Source organism: Neoarius graeffei, chromosome 5 (assembly GCF_027579695.1).
Source record: "Neoarius graeffei isolate fNeoGra1 chromosome 5, fNeoGra1.pri, whole genome shotgun sequence".
Lineage (NCBI taxonomy): Eukaryota > Metazoa > Chordata > Actinopteri > Siluriformes > Ariidae > Neoarius > Neoarius graeffei.
The window spans coordinates 114,274,810-114,293,354 of NC_083573.1; the positions used below are offsets into that span (position 1 = coordinate 114,274,810).

An 18,545-nucleotide genomic window follows, 5' to 3' on the forward strand; every position below is an offset into this window, starting at 1 on the left:
ACACACATACATATTAATATACAGATTATGATCAAACCTGCTCGCCCTGCCACGCCCTTTCACATTCATTTACTCTGCCTCATTCTGGGTGGGGGGTGGGGTGGGGGAGCGTAGTGTGTGTGTGTGTGTGTGTGTGTGCGCGCGCGCACATACTCAGAAATGCAGGTCTTTGCGAAGGTCTTGGCCCTGAACCCCAGAACAGAGAAGACGACAAGCGAGGCGAGGACGGAGGTGAGGAAGTTGATGATGGAGACGGTGATGGCATCACGGTGACAGTTGTTATTGCGCTGGTTGTAGGAGGAGTACGCTATGATGGAGCCAAAACCCAAACCCAGGGCAAAGAACACCTGAGTGAACGCCTGACGCCACACCTGTACATTACCCCATATCTCCAACTGAAAAAAGAGAGAGAGAGAATTTATGAAGAAAAATGTGTAAACAGAAAGTTCCTTATGGCAGTGTTTCTCAACCACTGGGCCGCAGTCCATTAGTGGGCTGTGAAGCGCCATCTAGTGGGCCGCAATTCCCCCCCCAAGTTGAAGCTATTTTTTTTTTTTTTACTCGCAGTAGGGCATCGCTGCTGGGTTGCATCCGACATCACATCCACCTCATTAAGCTACGGTCACTACAGCTCGTGATGCTTTGCGATGGATTACCACTGAAAATGAGGCATTTTGATAGTGAGCTACACGCGAACTAAAAGGTGTAGTCACACAGTAGGTGAACACTTGACTGTCACACCTTCGCACGCTTGAGTCTGGCGCAGCTCAAGCGGCCACGCACGCTCACGGAGCACGTTGCGCGCGCTCACAGGACCCAGTCAGTCATTACTGGGGGGGACCTGCTGCTTATTTGAGCGCAAATCAGCATGCACAGATGCAGAAGCTGTTTTCACAAAAGCTTTGCGAAGCGTCACCACGGTCACGTTTGTTTCTAGCCATATTTATAACGCTGGTTAAATACTCTGCTTTCCGTTTTGTTTTTGTAAAAGCACTTGGAAGACGCTCTGGACACTTACAGTAATGCATTTACATCTGAGGACTACAGTCAACTTGATAACTTTAGGACTGCAGTTGTCATGAACAGGGATGAGAATGGGACATTTAAAAAAAAAAAAAAAAAAAAAAAAACTCTGAAATGTCTGCCAACTTTCCCCACACACACACACATATATATATATATATATATATGAATGTTTTCCAATTTAGTGATGGTTTAAAACGTTTATAAACTTAATTGTATAACATTTAATAATCCCTAGTACTTAATCACTAATTCATAAGTAGTAATGATTAATAATCAATAATAATTACTATTACTACTAATTATTATTAGTGGTTGTTAATATTATTCTTATTATATTAAAAACACTGTTGTAGACGATAAGTAATAAAACTAAAAAAAACTTTGTACAAATTATTTATATTGTACTATATTTAGAATTATTGTATTTTCTGGAGTTCTTTTTAATTGAGTTTTGAAATAAAGGTTGTTTATATATTATATTAAACTTGGTACAATAAACAAATGTTAAATTATGTAAAAAAAAAAATGCTAATCATTATCATCATCATCAATAAGCCCCATTTTCCACCTGACTCTTGTGCGCATGCGCGAACCCCCCTGCATTTCACTCCGGAGCGCTTGACCTCTAACACACGCGTGCGCCTCGTGTTGGTGAAAAGCTAGTTTCCCAGTCCGCCGTGTCCCCAGCGCTGCGGTACCGGCTTTAAACACATTTGTGCGATCCAGCGCTTTTTAATCGCAAATGATTCCTCTCCTTATTTTGAGGGTATTTGTCATCCCCCAACCACTTGTTAAACAGACATCTTCCCATAATTATCAACGCTTTCTAGCGCCCGCGTAAGCTACCTGCGCATCTCTCACTCTTCACAACCACCGCACCGCACCACCTCCAGTAGCCTCCTAACGTTAGCTCTTGATCTACGGAATGCACAGAGCACACAGAACCAATGCTGCCCCCAAAAGGTGCGCGGGGTCACTTAAAATTACAGTTAAAAAAAATACCCCAAACCGGATGGAGACATTTCACTCGTTCGGTCCGATATTAAATTTAATGCCTCCCTTTCGAAAATTCCAGTCATTCCAAACAATTTAAGACATTTTTAGGCCTTGAAAACCGAAAGTTGTATTTAAGACTTTAAGGACCCGCGGGAACCCTGGCCTCGCCTTGCGCCGACCCCTCCCCCGAAATTCTCAACGGATTTACACGTTTCACAAAAATGACATTTTCAGCGGGAAAAACTTGGAATTCCGCGGATCCGCGGAAAATTCTCATCCCTGCATGAAGAGTTTTGCAGTCAAGTTTCCAATCAACGAGCAGTTTATAACATCAACAAAACAGAGTTCCTGTTAAACTATAATGAATTTCCTGGTTACACAGTTGTACTTTGTAACTCTATAGGACACAGTTATAGAAGTGAGTTATTTATAAATCACGTTCTCCGTTATCACCCAGATGAGGATGGGTTCCCTTTTGAGTCTGGTTCCTCTCGAGGTTTCTTCCTCATGCCATCTGAGGGAGTTTTTCCTTGCCACCGTCGCCACAGGTTTGATCATTGGGGATAGATTAGGGACAAAATTAGCTCATAAGTCTTTAATTTTCTGTAAAGCTGCTTTGGGACAATGTCTATTGTTAAAAGCACTATAAAATAAACTTGACTTAAATATCACGCCTGCACTTAGAACCATCGACTGCCGTCTATCTTGTAGTGTCCTGATCCCCAGATCTTTAACCCAGCCACATATAAAAAGTTGTCCTCCTCCATGCTCTTCCAGGTTTTCATCTGTGTGTCCGTGTAGAACGATGTCTGCAGCACCAGGTAGTTTGAGATGTCAGGGAACTCAATGGATGGATAATTTTCCAACTCATAAGAAAAATCCTTCTTTGTTAGCGTGTAAGGATTTAATCCCATCGAGTGGTTTCTATATCCACTTCTTTCAAATGTACTTCTGGGTTTTAATAACTTGCTCGTTTGCCGAACACAAACATGGCAGTAAGTTCTTGTGTTAATGGACCAGACTCCACTTTTGGATCATTAATCCCTTTTGGCTGAGAATGACCTGCATGCAGGGGTTTGGCTTCTGGCGCATCCATACAGTTTTAAATACAAAACCCACAATTAAACACAGTTTGTTTTTACTGCAGTTATTTAATTCCTGGGCTCCCATCTGTAACAGAGAGAGATGTCACATCCCAGTAACGCACTTTACAGTAGATTACTAGATTCTTTCCAGGAGATTACTAGATTCTTTCCAGGAGATTATTAGATTCTAATCGAATAGATGAGCCAAAATAATTGGAGATCTTTTTTAACGGGCCTCAACTCGTTAGGAGTATGAATAGGTGGGCCTCGAAGCAGAAAAAGTTGAGAATCCCTGCCTTATGGAACAGATCAGCACAATATTACAGACAGCATGGGGTGTGCGCGCGCGCACACACACACGTGTGTAAAAGAGAATGTACCTTTGGGTTGAACATGTACTTGAGTCCCTCTGATGCTCCGTCCAGTGTGAGACCTCGAACCAGGAAACACAGCAGGACCACGTACGGAAATACAGAGGAGAAATACATCACCTACAGAGCACAACACAATCATCAACTTTATTTGTACAGTTATTCACTTCCTTACTTACAGTGCTGAGCGTAAATGAGTGCACCCCCTTTGAAAAGTAACATTTTAAACAATATCTCAATGAACACAAAATTTCCAAAATGTTGACAAGTTTAATATAACATCTGTTTAACTTATAACGGGAAAGTAAGGTTAATAATATAACTTAGATTACACATTTTTCAGTTTTACTCAAATTAGGGTGGTGCAAAAATGAGTACACCCCACAACAAAAACTACTACATCTAGTACTTTGTATGGCCGCCATGATTTTTAATGACAGCACCAAGTCTTCTAGGCATGGAATGAACAAGTTGACGACATCTTGCAACATCAATCTTTTTCCATTCTTCAACAACGACCTCTTTTAGTGACTGGATGGAGAGTGATGCTCAACTCGTCTCTTCAGAATTCCCCATAGGTGTTCGATTGGGTTCAGATCAGGAGACATACTTGGCCACTGAATCACTTTCACCCTGTTCTTCTTCAGAAATCCAACAGTGGCCTTAGATGTGTGTTTAGTCATGTTGGAAAAGTGCGCGACGACCAAGGGCACGGAGTGATGGTAGCATCTTCTCTTTCAGTCTAGAGCAATACATCTGTGAATTCATGATGCCATCAGTGAAATGCAGCTCCCCGACACCAGCAGCACTCATGCAGCCCCACATAAGGACACTGCCACCACCATGTTTCACTGTAGGCACCAGGCAGTTTTCTTTGTATTCCTCACCTTTGCGGCGCCATACAGTTTTGAAGCCATCAGTTCCAAAAACATTCATCTTGGTCTCATCACTCCAGAGTATAGAGTCCCAGTAGTCTTCATCTTTGTCAGCATGGGCCCTGGCAAACTCTAGGTGGGCTTTTTTGTGCCTGGGCTTTAGGAGAGGCTTCTTTCGTGGACGGCATCCATGCATGCCATTCCTCTGCAGTGCACACCGTATTGTGTCACCGGAAATAGTCACCCCAGTTTGGCTTTCTGCTTATTTAGATAACTGCAGTGAACTTGCATCCCGATTTTCTTCAACCCTTATCAGAAGACGCTCCTGTCGAGGTGTTAACTTCCGTGGATGACCTGGACGTCTCTGAGAGATGGTTGCAGTTCCATCTTTCTTAAATTTTTGTACCACTTTTGCGACAGTATTCTGACTGATAAGTAAAGCTTTGCTGATCATCTTGTAGCCTTCACCTTTGTGGTGTAAAGAAATTATTTTCTTTCTCAGGTCTTGTGTCATTTCTCTTCCATGTGGTGCCGTTGCTGACAGCATGAAACGGGGAGGGGTTTTCTTTAAGTAACACCCTTTTATAGTCAACTGTCTGCTGGACACCTGTGTAATGACTAATTAGACTCGCCTGCGATTGTATTCTTGTTAAATTAGACATCTGTAGTCTACAATTTAGCTTTGCTCCAGAGACTTTCAGTGGGGTGCACTCATTTTTGCACCACCCTAATTTGAGTAAAACTGAAAAATGTGTAATCCAAGTTATATTATTAACCTTCCTTTCCCGTTATAAGTTAAACAGATGTTATATTAAACTTTGTCTTGTCAACATTTTGGAAATTGTTTGCGTTCATTGAGATATTGTTCAACATGTCACTTTTCAAAGGGGGTGTACTCATTTACGCTCAGCACTATATGTGCAATACAAAACAGCTTTTTTATTTTACATTTATGTAACCCCCTTTTTTTTTTTTTGGACAGGTGCTGATTACCCAGCACAGTAGGCTATAGGCTACTAAAGAGTTACCCTAAATCCCAATAAATAATGGCGCAACAGGGTCCTAAGTTCTCAGCGGTGGAGTGGTGAGCTGGCTGAGATTCCTGATACCATAAGGGTACAAGTATGAGTAGAGAGAGAGAATAATAAGCATAAATCTAATAAATGATAAATTTAACAGCGCGGTGCCTCCACTGCGAAAATACTACACTTACCTTTGAAGCTAGTGTATGGTGTATTTCCTCAGACTTTAAAATAACAGTAGCATGAGTGAAAGAACTAATAGCTAGTCTGCAGTGTGCATGTCAGAATGTTCAAATATAAACAACCAAATGAGCAGCCAATACACCCAAGATATAATTAAATAATAATGATTATATTTATTAATAAGCAATAATAATAATAATAGCAATAATAATAGCAATAATAATAATAATAATAATAATAATAGTATTTGACAATAAATGCTCCCAAAGAAGCATGCAATGTAATCACCAAGAAAATAGTAACACCGGCACAAGAAGAGCGGAAACAATTAGCCTACATAATAGAGATGTTACAGATAGCACATCAACAGTGTGTATACCAGCAGTACATAGTAAGAAAATAAAACTGGGTAAAGTATCAAAAGAAAAGAAGTGGACAAGAAAGAAAAACGCGCGCGCAGTTGGGGCCCGTTGGTGCACAGGTGGCAGCTCTGTGAACTGCAGACAGAACAGCAACCGCTGCAATGCCCTTCTAAAACGCTGGCTATCCAGGCGAGACCAGAGGAACGCGTGTGTGTGTGTCAGTGTAAGTGTGGGTTCGCGTTACTCACAATCCACGGTCAAACCAGACGGATCAGGTTACAGATGTCGGTACAGTCACGCAGCAGATGCTCCTGAGCAGAGGGCTAGCTATTGCTGTGGGTTAGCTCGCTCGAATAAGATGCTGCTCACCCCAAACCCCTCGGTAGCGGGCTGGGTCCCAGACCCGACACAGTGAGTTCCCGGGACTGACGAAAGCGCTCCGGTGGGCACAGCACGGAGGGCAGATGTGTCCGCAGAAAAAAAAAACAGCAAGATCACTCACTGGAGTGACACCGGAGTTTATGGCCACAAGCAGACCAAACTATAAAAAAAAAAAACTGTCTGCAAAATAAGTGCTGAAATAGAGCTCACAAACAACGCGATCTCTCTCTGCTCGGCAGCAGGCGGGAACTTCGTGAGCTTCTCCCTCGCGAAGTGATGAAACATCTCAAAAAGCCCGCGAACTCGCGGGCATTAAACATATACCAATTACCATTGGCTGACATCAAAATTCAAATAAAACTACAACGAGCAAATAAGTCTGATTGGTCCGAATGCACAGAACGTCACAACACATCAGAACAGTGAAAATATTCCAAACCACAAGGCATTATGGTAAATGGAGTTAATTACACAGAAAATAGGGCAATCCAATATAGAGTATAAAATACAGTGTTATTTTAGAGGACCTTACACTCTCCCCCCACCAACAAACAGCATGCCCCCATGCTGGGTTACATATATTATAAGGTGAACAGGAAAAATAGGTAAGAAAACAAATAAGCAAAACAAAACAAAGACCCAAAACAAACATGGCCTATTGCTTAAAAACTAGCTATGGGTGTAAAGGCAGGTGAAGTGCATGGCATAAGGAATGGCCGGTCTGTGCATGTACTGCAAAGAGCCTGCGGATTACACCACCAGGCATGAGAAACTTTATATCGTGCAGGGAATGGCTCGGCAAGTGCAAAGTGTGATGCTACAACATTCCTGCTCTGCACTCCTAGCTTGCCATAAGTCAAGCGGTCAGTAGGCTTCCTATCCCTATGTGACCTACGTACTAAGGGAAGAACGGAGTCTGTGGGAGCTGCAGAATAAACTACAGAGTGAACATCAGGACAACTAACATCCTGGTCTGTGGCTACTAAATCCTTCACTACCTCAGGAGACCTATGTGGAGAGGTAAGGAGTGCAGGGTTGAGTGGAGTTATCACATCTCTAGGTGTGGGCACTAACCTAGGGCTTCTAACTGTGGTGGAGACACACGGCGCAGTAGAATCTGGTACAGGCTGGGCATTATGCGTGCCAGCAGTCAGAGGAGCATGTTGCACTGCATCCTCAGCATAACAACCATATTCCGAATCAGAATCAGAAGTGCTAGACTGTGCATGTACCACAGGAGGCAACACCTCAGAGACACCAGTCCTACGATTTTCCCTAGCCCTTCTGTGTTTCACAGCTCTTGGGCCCACGGCTGGAGTGGTGGCGACCCCTGGACCTAGTCTTACCTCCTGTCCTAAAGGCAAGATATGGTTACGGTGCATCACCTTGACTGGTCCATTACCATCAACAGGCGTCAACCTGTACACAGGGAGGTCAGAAAGCTGACCATCAACACTGTAAAGACATGAGCTCCATCTATCCGCTAGCTTCTGCTTCCCTTTCAGACCCAAGTTTCTAATCAAAACCCGATCCCCAGGACTCAGGCTATGATAGCGAACTTTCTGGTCATACCTCTCCTTGTTGCTCTGATTCATCCTATCCGCAGAGGCACATGCCAGCTGGTAAGCAGCTTGCAACTCCTCTTTCATCTTTGCCACATACTTTAAATGTGATGCAAATGACGTGTCATCAGATGAAACACCAAAGCAAACATCAACAGGGAGGCGAGCCTCCCGACCAAACATCAAGAAATAGGGTGAGTACCCGGTAGCCTCATTAGGAGTGCAATTATACGCATGCACCAAATGTGCTATATGCTGACTCCACTTTGACTTTTGATGTGACTCTAGGGTGCCCAACATGTCTAACAAAGTCCTATTGAACCTCTCAGGTTGTGGGTCACCCTGGGGGTGGTAAGGAGACGTCCTCGACTTTTTCACACCCAACATTGTCAACATCTCAGTCACCAGTCTACTCTCGAAGTCCCTACCCTGGTCGGAGTGGATACGGGTGGGCAAGCCATAATGAATAAAATATCTCTCCCAGAGAGTCCTTGCCACTGTGACAGCTGTCTGGTCCTTAGTAGGAAAGGCTTGTGCATAACGCGTGAAATGGTCAGTGACGACCAACACATTGCAAACATTTCGAGAGTCAGGCTCAATCGAAAGAAAATCTATGCACACCAAATCCATGGGTCCAGAACTCTGTATGTGGGAAAGAGGAGCAGCCCTCTGAGGCAACGTTTTCCGCTTGATGCAGCGCTCACATGTCTTACAGTATTTCTCTGCATCAAGCTTCATACGAGGCCAGTAAAACCTGTCCCGAACCAGACTATATGACTTGTCAAACCCCAAGTGGCCACTATCGTCGTGCAGCAGCTTAAAAACCAGACCATGGAATTGCTTAGGGAGCACCAGTTGTCTCACACACTGACCACCCTGCTTAACAGTCCTGTATAGCAGTCCCTTGTCAATAGACAGCTTTGCCCACTCCTTTTTCAGGATCTTAAAGTCAGGATGCCGCGTCAGGATACTACTAGCAGGCTTCTTCAGACTTATAGCTTGCCAGACATCTCCTATAACAGGGTCGCTTTTCTGAGCTTCTTGAAGCTCACTAGAACTAAAAGTAGGCAACTGATCAGGTGCTACAGCAGCAACATGACAGAATGCTGTTGGAACAGCTGACTCATGGCTGCAAATCTGATCAGCAACCCGGGGGAATGGAGAACAACCAGCTCTCTGTGTGGCCACCACCTGACAAATAGCTCGCACTCCAGGGGCGGGAATCTCTTGCCACTCATCGTCAAGGGACAGACTGACGTGAGGGCGTCGCGACAGTGCGTCAGCATCCATGTTCTTCCGCCCAGGCCTGTACTTCAGGCTGAAGTCGTAAGTGGACAATGCCGACAACCAGCGATGACCAGTGGCATCCAATGTGGCAGACTTGGTTATATAAGTCAGGGGGTTGTTGTCCGTCCTGACTTCAAAACTGGCTCCATAAAGGTAGTCATGCAGCCGATCCACAATAGCCCACTTCAAAGCTAAAAACTCCAGTTTGTGAGCTGGATAATTCCTCTCTGAAGGGGAAAGACTACGACTGATGAACGCCACAGGACGCAATCCTTCAACGTACTCTTGATAAAGGATACCACCTAGACCATCCAGGCTTGCATCCACATGCAAAACATATGGCTTTTGGGGGTCTGCAAAAGCTAGCACCGGGGCCTGAGTTAACCTTGACTTCAACTCCTGAAAAGCGGATTCGCACTGATCGCTCCATCTAGGGCCAAAAGGTTCAGAGGGCCGGAAAGAAGGTTTCGAGTCAGCAGCCTGTGAACTCGAGCTCTTCTTCCGAGGCAGACAGCCCTGAAGCAACTCGTTCAGCGGTCGGCATAATGTGGAAAAACCCTTCACAAAACGACGGTAATATCCACAAAAACCCAAAAATGACCGTAGCTCAGTGACAGTCTGTGGTCGAGGCCATGAAACAACAGCCTCTATTTTGGAGGGGTCAGTGGCTATGCCATCCTGTGAAACTATGTGCCCCACATAGTTCACAGACGTCCTGCCAAACTGACACTTATCCAACGAAAGTTTGAGACCTTCATCTCTCAACCTGTCCAGAACCTTTAAGAGTCTCTCCTCATGCTCCTCCAAGGTGCTACCAAAGACAATCAGGTCATCTAAATACACCAGAACCTCCAGAAAATTCATGTCTCCGACTGTCCGCTCCATGACTCTCTGGAATGTGGCAGGGGCACCACAGATTCCCTGAGGCATACGCTCAAACTGATAGAAACCTAAAGGACAGATGAACGCTGTCTTTTCTTTATCAGCCTCGCTCATGGGAATCTGGTAGTAGCCACTTCTCAAGTCCAACACCGAGAACCACTTACTACCAGAGAGACAATGGAGGGCGTCTTCGATCCTGGGAACTGTGTACTGGTCAGGGATGGTCCGCTGGTTAAGTGTTCTATAATCAATACACATCCTGACTTTACCTGACTTCTTGCGCACTACAACAATGGGCGAAGCATACGGACTCCGAGACTCCGAAATGATGCCATGATTCTGGAGTTCCAGCAAATGCTGACGCACATCCTCTAGATCAGCAGGAGCTAAACGTCGAGATCGCTCCCGAAAAGGCCGCGAGTCATTTAACCTGATTTCATGCTGAGTGCTTTTTGAGCAGCCTACATCCCACTCGCTACAAGAAAACACTTCCTTCCTCTGCAACATCTTCTCGCAGAGGCGATGTTTTGCCTCCTCTGGCATAGAAGAAGTGCCAAAATCAAAAGAAGCAGAAGTAAGCTCACCAGCAGCTATGGGACTGCAAGTGGACGGAAACTGTGGCACCATCTCTACAGGGTATATGTGAGCGAGGGGACTACCTCTCTTCACAAGAACATCCCTGGAAGAAACATTCCTCACATTTACCGTAATACGACGGCAGGACACCGCAGAGACTGGATGGACTTCAGGCCGAACCTCAAGCTCAGGGACAGATGTATCATCAGCACTAAAAGGCTGGTCTACCAGGACTAAAGAGTCATTGAGTTCACCAGGAAACTTGGGCAGTCCTGAAAGCTGCAGCTCCTGCCCAGGCTTTAAAACAACAGGCTTAGGTTTCGTGAACCACACAGTACCGTGTTTATTCACATCCTCCGGTGATACACCTGTGTGCTTAATGGACTCAAAAACCTCTTTTATCACCGGGTGTATGGTCAGCGTGTTAAGAAACCCGTCACCTGCCTGTTCACGACAAGAGTGGAACAACTTCTTCACTAAGTGAGTGTTTGTGCCTACCAAAATGGCTATACCCTCTTTTGTCTGAGGGTCAGGACACACAAGAGCTAAAGTGTCCACCACCTGAGGCACACCAGTGACCGCTTCAGTGAACTCAAGCCTAAGAGGTAAATATCCATCATATGGGTATTTGTGAGAGCTCAAACCCCATATTTCCAGATTTTCCACTGGCTGCAGTGGCAAATGCTTCAAATATGCATTATAAAAGCTATGATACAAGATGGTGACCTGAGAACCACTATCAAGCAGAGCTTTAGCATAAATACCTTCTATCTGCACGGGCACCTCAGCCGAGGGCCCCACTAACCCAGACGGCAGTTGTGATTGGCTGACTTTGATTGGAGGTGAACAATGAGCGGAACGTGTTTTGTGTGATGGAGCTCTGTGCCGTTCCTTCACTGAGCTCCGGGGAAGTTTCCCTGCTGCGTGACCCTCTTAAGCAGCTTCTGATTCACTACCCTCAAGTTCTCAGGGCGTGTGCACTCTCGCTTGGTGTGGCCGTCTTCTCCACACTTGTAACAAAAAATGGCAGGAACAGAAGAGGATGTCGTAGACTTCGGCAGGTTCGAAGAAACAGCCCTTGTGGGAACAGCTGGGGCTGTGGTTTCTGTGCTGTGGCTTACACCAAACTGTGAGACTTGAGGATTTTCAGGAGCCACGGTAGTAGCAGTCAAAAGTTTAGTTACTAAAGACGTCAGCTCCTTGACCTCTTTCCTCAGACTGTCAACCTCAGACGCCAGGGGAGTAACAGGCACATGAGGAAGAGCGACAGCAGCAGTCACAGGAACCTGGCAAAATGTAGATGAGGCCACAGAAACCTTTGCACTCTCCCTTGCACTTACCCAGTGCTCTTCCTCTCTCACATTTCGCATTAACTGGGAAAAAGAAGGCGGAGCTTGCAAAGTGTGCAGAAGTCGCACACGTAAAGCCACAATGTCAGTGGTGAGAGCACCCTTGAACAACTGCTCCAGACGTGCACGATTCAGGCCTGCAGCTTCAATCCCTCCTCTCAAAAGAGCACGGTGGAGAAGCTTGTCCAAGCGATACAAGAAAGCAGAAAGTTTCTCACCATCTTCTTGAAAAGTATGGCGAAACGATGCCATAAGGTCTGCCCCACTCTCAGTTGATCCATAAGTAGTGTCAAGAGCGGTTAAGTAATCAGTAGCAGTAGCAGATGGGCTACTGACTTTCAAAAACCTTACTATATCCGCAGCAGGCCCACGCAAACTCTCAACAATGCGCTGTCGCTTAGCAGCATCACTGCACTGCCACTCAGTAATCATCTGAGTAGCCTGCTCCATCCAGGCCTCATATTCTTCCTCGCCTGGGGGAACGGGCCGTAAACCGGAAAACAGCCTCAGTTTTCTATAGCCAGGCACATCAACAGATGCCTGGTTACAGCGATCAACGAGCTGGCCTATGGCATTCACAAGATCCATGCTGACATCAGGTTTAGGAGGCTGCGTGCCCAAAACAGCCTTCACATCACCCATAGACTTGCCTTCCTGCTGTAATAATGAAAATAGCTTGGCTTCGAATCCATCACTTTCAAGAACAGGACTAGCAGGCAGCAAACTACTCACTACATGAACAGCCCATGGACCTGCCTCACCTACAATTCCCACTTCAGGAGGGACAGAGCTCTGATCCAACTCAGCAGAAGTCTCGACTAAAATGTACAGGTGCCTACCAGTCTTGTCACCACGGCGACCGCGTATCCGGGTCCTACCCAGAACCTTAACTGTGCTGAGCACACGGCTAACCACATCATCAGTGGCCTCCAATGGCACTCTGCTAAGTAAAATGGCATGACACAACTCCACATTCTCCTCACGGCTCCACTCAACAGCCTGACTAAGGTCCATGTTTAAAAAAAAAAATTGCCCAGCAAACAGCAATAACTAACACAACACAAACACTAAGCAAAACACAGCGATCTACTTGTTCTGGTAAACAGGAAAATCCCAGCGGTGCCTCCAAAATGTAACCCCCTTTTTTTTTTTTTGGACAGGTGCTGATTACCCAGCACAGTAGGCTATAGGCTACTAAAGAGTTACCCTAAATCCCAATAAATAATGGCGCAACAGGGTCCTAAGTTCTCAGCGGTGGAGTGGTGAGCTGGCTGAGATTCCTGATACCATAAGGGTACAAGTATGAGTAGAGAGAGAGAATAATAAGCATAAATCTAATAAATGATAAATTTAACAGCGCGGTGCCTCCACTGCGAAAATACTACACTTACCTTTGAAGCTAGTGTATGGTGTATTTCCTCAGACTTTAAAATAACAGTAGCATGAGTGAAAGAACTAATAGCTAGTCTGCAGTGTGCATGTCAGAATGTTCAAATATAAACAACCAAATGAGCAGCCAATACACCCAAGATATAATTAAATAATAATGATTATATTTATTAATAAGCAATAATAATAATAATAATAGCAATAATAATAGCAATAATAATAATAATAATAATAATAATAATAGTATTTGACAATAAATGCTCCCAAAGAAGCATGCAATGTAATCACCAAGAAAATAGTAACACCGGCACAAGAAGAGCGGAAACAATTAGCCTACATAATAGAGATGTTACAGATAGCACATCAACAGTGTGTATACCAGCAGTACATAGTAAGAAAATAAAACTGGGTAAAGTATCAAAAGAAAAGAAGTGGACAAGAAAGAAAAACGCGCGCGCAGTTGGGGCCCGTTGGTGCACAGGTGGCAGCTCTGTGAACTGCAGACAGAACAGCAACCGCTGCAATGCCCTTCTAAAACGCTGGCTATCCAGGCGAGACCAGAGGAACGCGTGTGTGTGTGTCAGTGTAAGTGTGGGTTCGCGTTACTCACAATCCACGGTCAAACCAGACGGATCAGGTTACAGATGTCGGTACAGTCACGCAGCAGATGCTCCTGAGCAGAGGGCTAGCTATTGCTGTGGGTTAGCTCGCTCGAATAAGATGCTGCTCACCCCAAACCCCTCGGTAGCGGGCTGGGTCCCAGACCCGACACAGTGAGTTCCCGGGACTGACGAAAGCGCTCCGGTGGGCACAGCACGGAGGGCAGATGTGTCCGCAGAAAAAAAAAACAGCAAGATCACTCACTGGAGTGACACCGGAGTTTATGGCCACAAGCAGACCAAACTATAAAAAAAAAAAAACTGTCTGCAAAATAAGTGCTGAAATAGAGCTCACAAACAACGCGATCTCTCTCTGCTCGGCAGCAGGCGGGAACTTCGTGAGCTTCTCCCTCGCGAAGTGATGAAACATCTCAAAAAGCCCGCGAACTCGCGGGCATTAAACATATACCAATTACCATTGGCTGACATCAAAATTCAAATAAAACTACAACGAGCAAATAAGTCTGATTGGTCCGAATGCACAGAACGTCACAACACATCAGAACAGTGAAAATATTCCAAACCACAAGGCATTATGGTAAATGGAGTTAATTACACAGAAAATAGGGCAATCCAATATAGAGTATAAAATACAGTGTTATTTTAGAGGACCTTACATTTATAATTACTTTTATTTTCATGATTGATGAGACGGTCATGAAAAGGTTCTACAGAAACAAAACCTACTGGCATTTTTATTAGTTTTCCCTCATAATACATGAGGTGTCTCTCTCTCCCTCACACACACCTTGCCAGAAGACTTGATGCCCTTAAACATGGCGAGACAGACGATGGCCCAGGCGAGAGCGAGACAGCCAGTGATGATCAGGTTAAACTCTCCCGTCTCATTGATCGAGTCCGTAACATCCAGGGCTTTACGGAACCAGAAGTATGATGTAGGAGAACTCGCAGCACACTCAGGAACTGCACACAAACACATACACGTGAGCTACTTTTCCTCTGACAGCACAGGGCAGTCTAAACACACACACACACACACACACACCTGTGATGTTCCCCTCTTTCGGACATTTCTCCCAGGGTAACGGACTCTGGAACGATTTGAAGAGATAAAAGATACTCCAACCGATGATTACGTTATAATACAGCGCAACGAAGAAACACACCTGAGAGACAGACAGGGGACAGAGACAGACAGGAGAGAGGGGGTAGGGAGTGTTATTAGGTCTATCCCTTTCCTGAAGGTTTTACAGCTGAGAGAATTGTAGAAATGTGCACGGACTCTTACTGCGTGACAGAGAGGTATCCAGCAGGTTGCAGAGCTGCACTGCTAATTCTAGAATCAGCGTGAGCCTCAGGCCAGCATTACACTGTACAATATTCAGGTTTTCTGTTGCACAGACAACAGAAATGCGTAAAGGACAATCTCTGTTCGAGAGTTGGGATCGGTGGGCTTAGAATGTATAATGTAGCCTCCCCTCGTGGCTCATGTCTCATCACAGTTAGATCATGACAGAACAAAAAGGGAAGCAATATGGGGGGGGAGGAATAGGATGAATTACAGGGTCCAGGTGCAGAGCCAGCAAATTAAGACAACGTGAAACTGTTTCCAGCTTTCCAGTTGAAGAGCTACAAACCTGTGTGCATTTCTGCACACGCAGTCCAGCAGAACAGAGTAGCCGTCTTCATCGTTCTGTTACAGAACTCTTACTGGGAACATCTCAGAGAGCTTGAAGTAATAAATCATCCAAGACCTCTGGATTCGCACAGTGTAAACCAGGCTATACAGCACACCTGAGGACTCGAGTCCGGCATTACTGAGTTTAGGTTCATCAGAAAGCCACAGGAATGGCTCTGGATTCAATAGAAGGCTGCACAATTTATTCTCAATTAACTGGACTGCAGCATTTCTGATTCTACAGTCATTAGAGTCCAGCGAGAAGGATTCAAGACTAATTAGACCGTCAAACTACTCTACTAGATTCATCAGAATGCTGCACACATTGTTCTAGTTTCTTTACAACACTGCACAAATGCTTCTAGGAGTCCTTAAAGTGCTACAAGACCAAGTCTAGATTCACTGAAATGCTGCATTAATGCTTCTAGATTCTTTAGAAGACCATACGGCTGATTGGAGATTCCTTACAATGCAGCAAGAATTATTCTAGAATGCTGTATTGCGTATTCTAGATCCAGCAGATTGCAGCATTATTAAGTGTAGAGCCATCAGAATGCTGCATTAACCAAGAGGCAGAAACACAGCTGCTGTAACTACAAACTTCTGTCCAAAACATGACAATGGTAAGGTTTGGAAAGGCTGCCCAATCAGATTTGAGATGAGTGGTTTAGTGTACACACCACACAGCTGGAGTAGCCAATCCCAACCAGTTTTGGTGAGATGTGTCTCCAGACACCGATGCTGCCCTGTCTGATCCTCTGACCCACGGCTAACTCCAGGAAAAACAACGGCACACCGACCACCACCATCAACAGCACATAGAGCAGCAGGAACGCTCCTGAGAGGGACAGGGGGAGAGACGGAAACCATGAGGAGACAGAAGGACATACTGGGAAGCATTAGGTTAAACTAAAATACACATTTACACACACACACACCTCCTCCATTCTGGTGACACAGGTAGGGGAATCGCCACACGTTTCCGAGCCCGACACTGAACCCCACCTGAGCCAGGAAATACTCCACCTTACTGTCCCACCCATCACGCACGCTGTCCAATGGGGCTTCAGGAACTGCCACAGGCCCCACCTCCTGCCCCACCTCAACTCCATCTTCTGACAGCGGTGGCTTTTCTGAGCTCATCTGGAGAAACAGCAAACACTTTTTATTGTAATATTTAGTCATTTTAAATGTTTTGAGAAGGAAAATACTGCTGTACCTTTAATACGTTTTAAGTTCTTCATGCGAACATCATGTATGTGGCTATAAAAAATAGGTCTACCCAGTTAATTCTGTTACTTATTACTTCCAGGCCCATATTCTGAGTTTCTTTCTGAATTTGCAGATTTCATCTCAGACCTGGTTATTTCCTCAGGCAAAGGTTTAATTGTTGTAGACTTTAATATTCACTTCAATAACCCTGAAGATAGAGCTGTGCAATATATCGTATTTTTATCACGATATCGATATTGGTGTCAAACGATATCAAAATTCATAATATCGATATGAAACGATTTTTTGTCATTTGTCGAAAGGGACGTGCACAATATTTCTACAATGGCAATAAAACAACAATAACATTGACGTGACAGTAAGGTAAAACGAACCCTTCTGTCCCCTAAGGCACACCGTAGCCTTGCATACGTCATCCATTCTACTCCCGCGATATCTCCGCAACAGTAAAAAATCAGTTCTTCTGTTTTCATACGTGTCGGGTGATTTGATATATTGATTTCTTAATATGTTGTTTGATTTGCTTGCTAATAGTTATAATAATACAATTAACATATATTTACGTCATATTTTTGGATGTGGGACTGGGTAATGTAAAAATGGCATCTACGGAAGAAAACAAGCACAACAATATTAGCACATATCCAGCTTGCTAGCTGTGTTAGATGTGTTAAACCGTGTGGATTTAAGTGGAATAATTGCGAGTCGTCCTGTGGTCAAGGCAGCGTTTTAAGGTAAGGCAGTTTGGTTATTAATGTTGCCCGCCGCGGCATGTTTACTTGGGTTCATTTGATTTTGACTTGTGCATCTGCAGCTCGCATCATGCTTTGAAGTAGGTTCTGCTAAGGACGGGTTTATTGCGCGATGTAGACGGACTCAGATGTAATTACATTGTTTTTAAAATTCCGTGCGCTTAAAACGGTGTCCCCCTGCTAATCATGTAGCCCTAATCATGTGTTGCTTTTACTTTTCGAGTGAAATATCTCTGCAAATGGTATTTCAATGCTGACATGCCAAAAAGATAGCGGAGTCCACATTTGGAAGATGAAGGAAGAGAAGCCTGATGCTTGAAAATAGATCGCTTAATCCACAACACATATCTGTATTTGAGACATAACCTGCAACTAGTGGGGATGTTTTGGAATGACTGTGCGTGGGGTGTTTTTGGCCACAGAACACTAACCCACAGTAGTAGGAGGACTACTGGGTTCGTGGATTTTGTCTGTTGACTGAGCGAAGCATGGTGTTTCCCTTGTGCCATTTCACGTAGCATCTAGCCGCAGTGCCACCTACACTTTCAGGGAATGTTTACATGCCGCTGAGCTATTTTCATGTATGTTAATTCTTAAGGACTTGTCTCTATATTGTGCGTGTTCACACACGGACTGGCCATCGGGAGTAGCGGGAGTTTTCCCGGTGGGCCGGCGGAGAAAAAAAACAAAACAGTTGCGCGCTGGCCTTTAATATGATAAGCAATGTTAACAGTTTCTTAAAGAAACTGTTAACATTAATATGATAAGCTATGTTAACAGTTTCTTTAAGAAACTGTTAACATTGCTTATCATATTAAAGGCCAGTGCGCAACTTTTTTTTTTTTCTCCGCCGGCCCACAAACTCCCGCTACTCCCAATGGCCAGTCCGTGTGTGTGCGCGTGTTTTAATGTTGGT

General features: G+C 44.7%; 1 protein-coding gene across 4 annotated transcripts in view; it reads right to left on the reverse strand.

Moving 5' to 3' along the window:
• Window positions 1-18,545, reverse strand: part of slc6a16b (solute carrier family 6 member 16b) — a 56,691-nt gene that overhangs the window by 24,464 nt on the left and 13,682 nt on the right. For all 4 annotated transcript variants that reach the window (XM_060922795.1, XM_060922796.1, XM_060922798.1 and 1 more), the window contains 6 exons: window positions 16,583-16,787; window positions 16,325-16,482; window positions 15,012-15,132; window positions 14,754-14,929; window positions 3,488-3,598; window positions 154-395 (listed from right to left, as the gene is read on the reverse strand). In XM_060922795.1, the coding sequence (XP_060778778.1) occupies window positions 154-395; window positions 3,488-3,598; window positions 14,754-14,929; window positions 15,012-15,132; window positions 16,325-16,482; window positions 16,583-16,787 (1,013 nt within the window). The remainder of the gene's footprint in view (window positions 1-153; window positions 396-3,487; window positions 3,599-14,753; window positions 14,930-15,011; window positions 15,133-16,324; window positions 16,483-16,582; window positions 16,788-18,545) is intronic.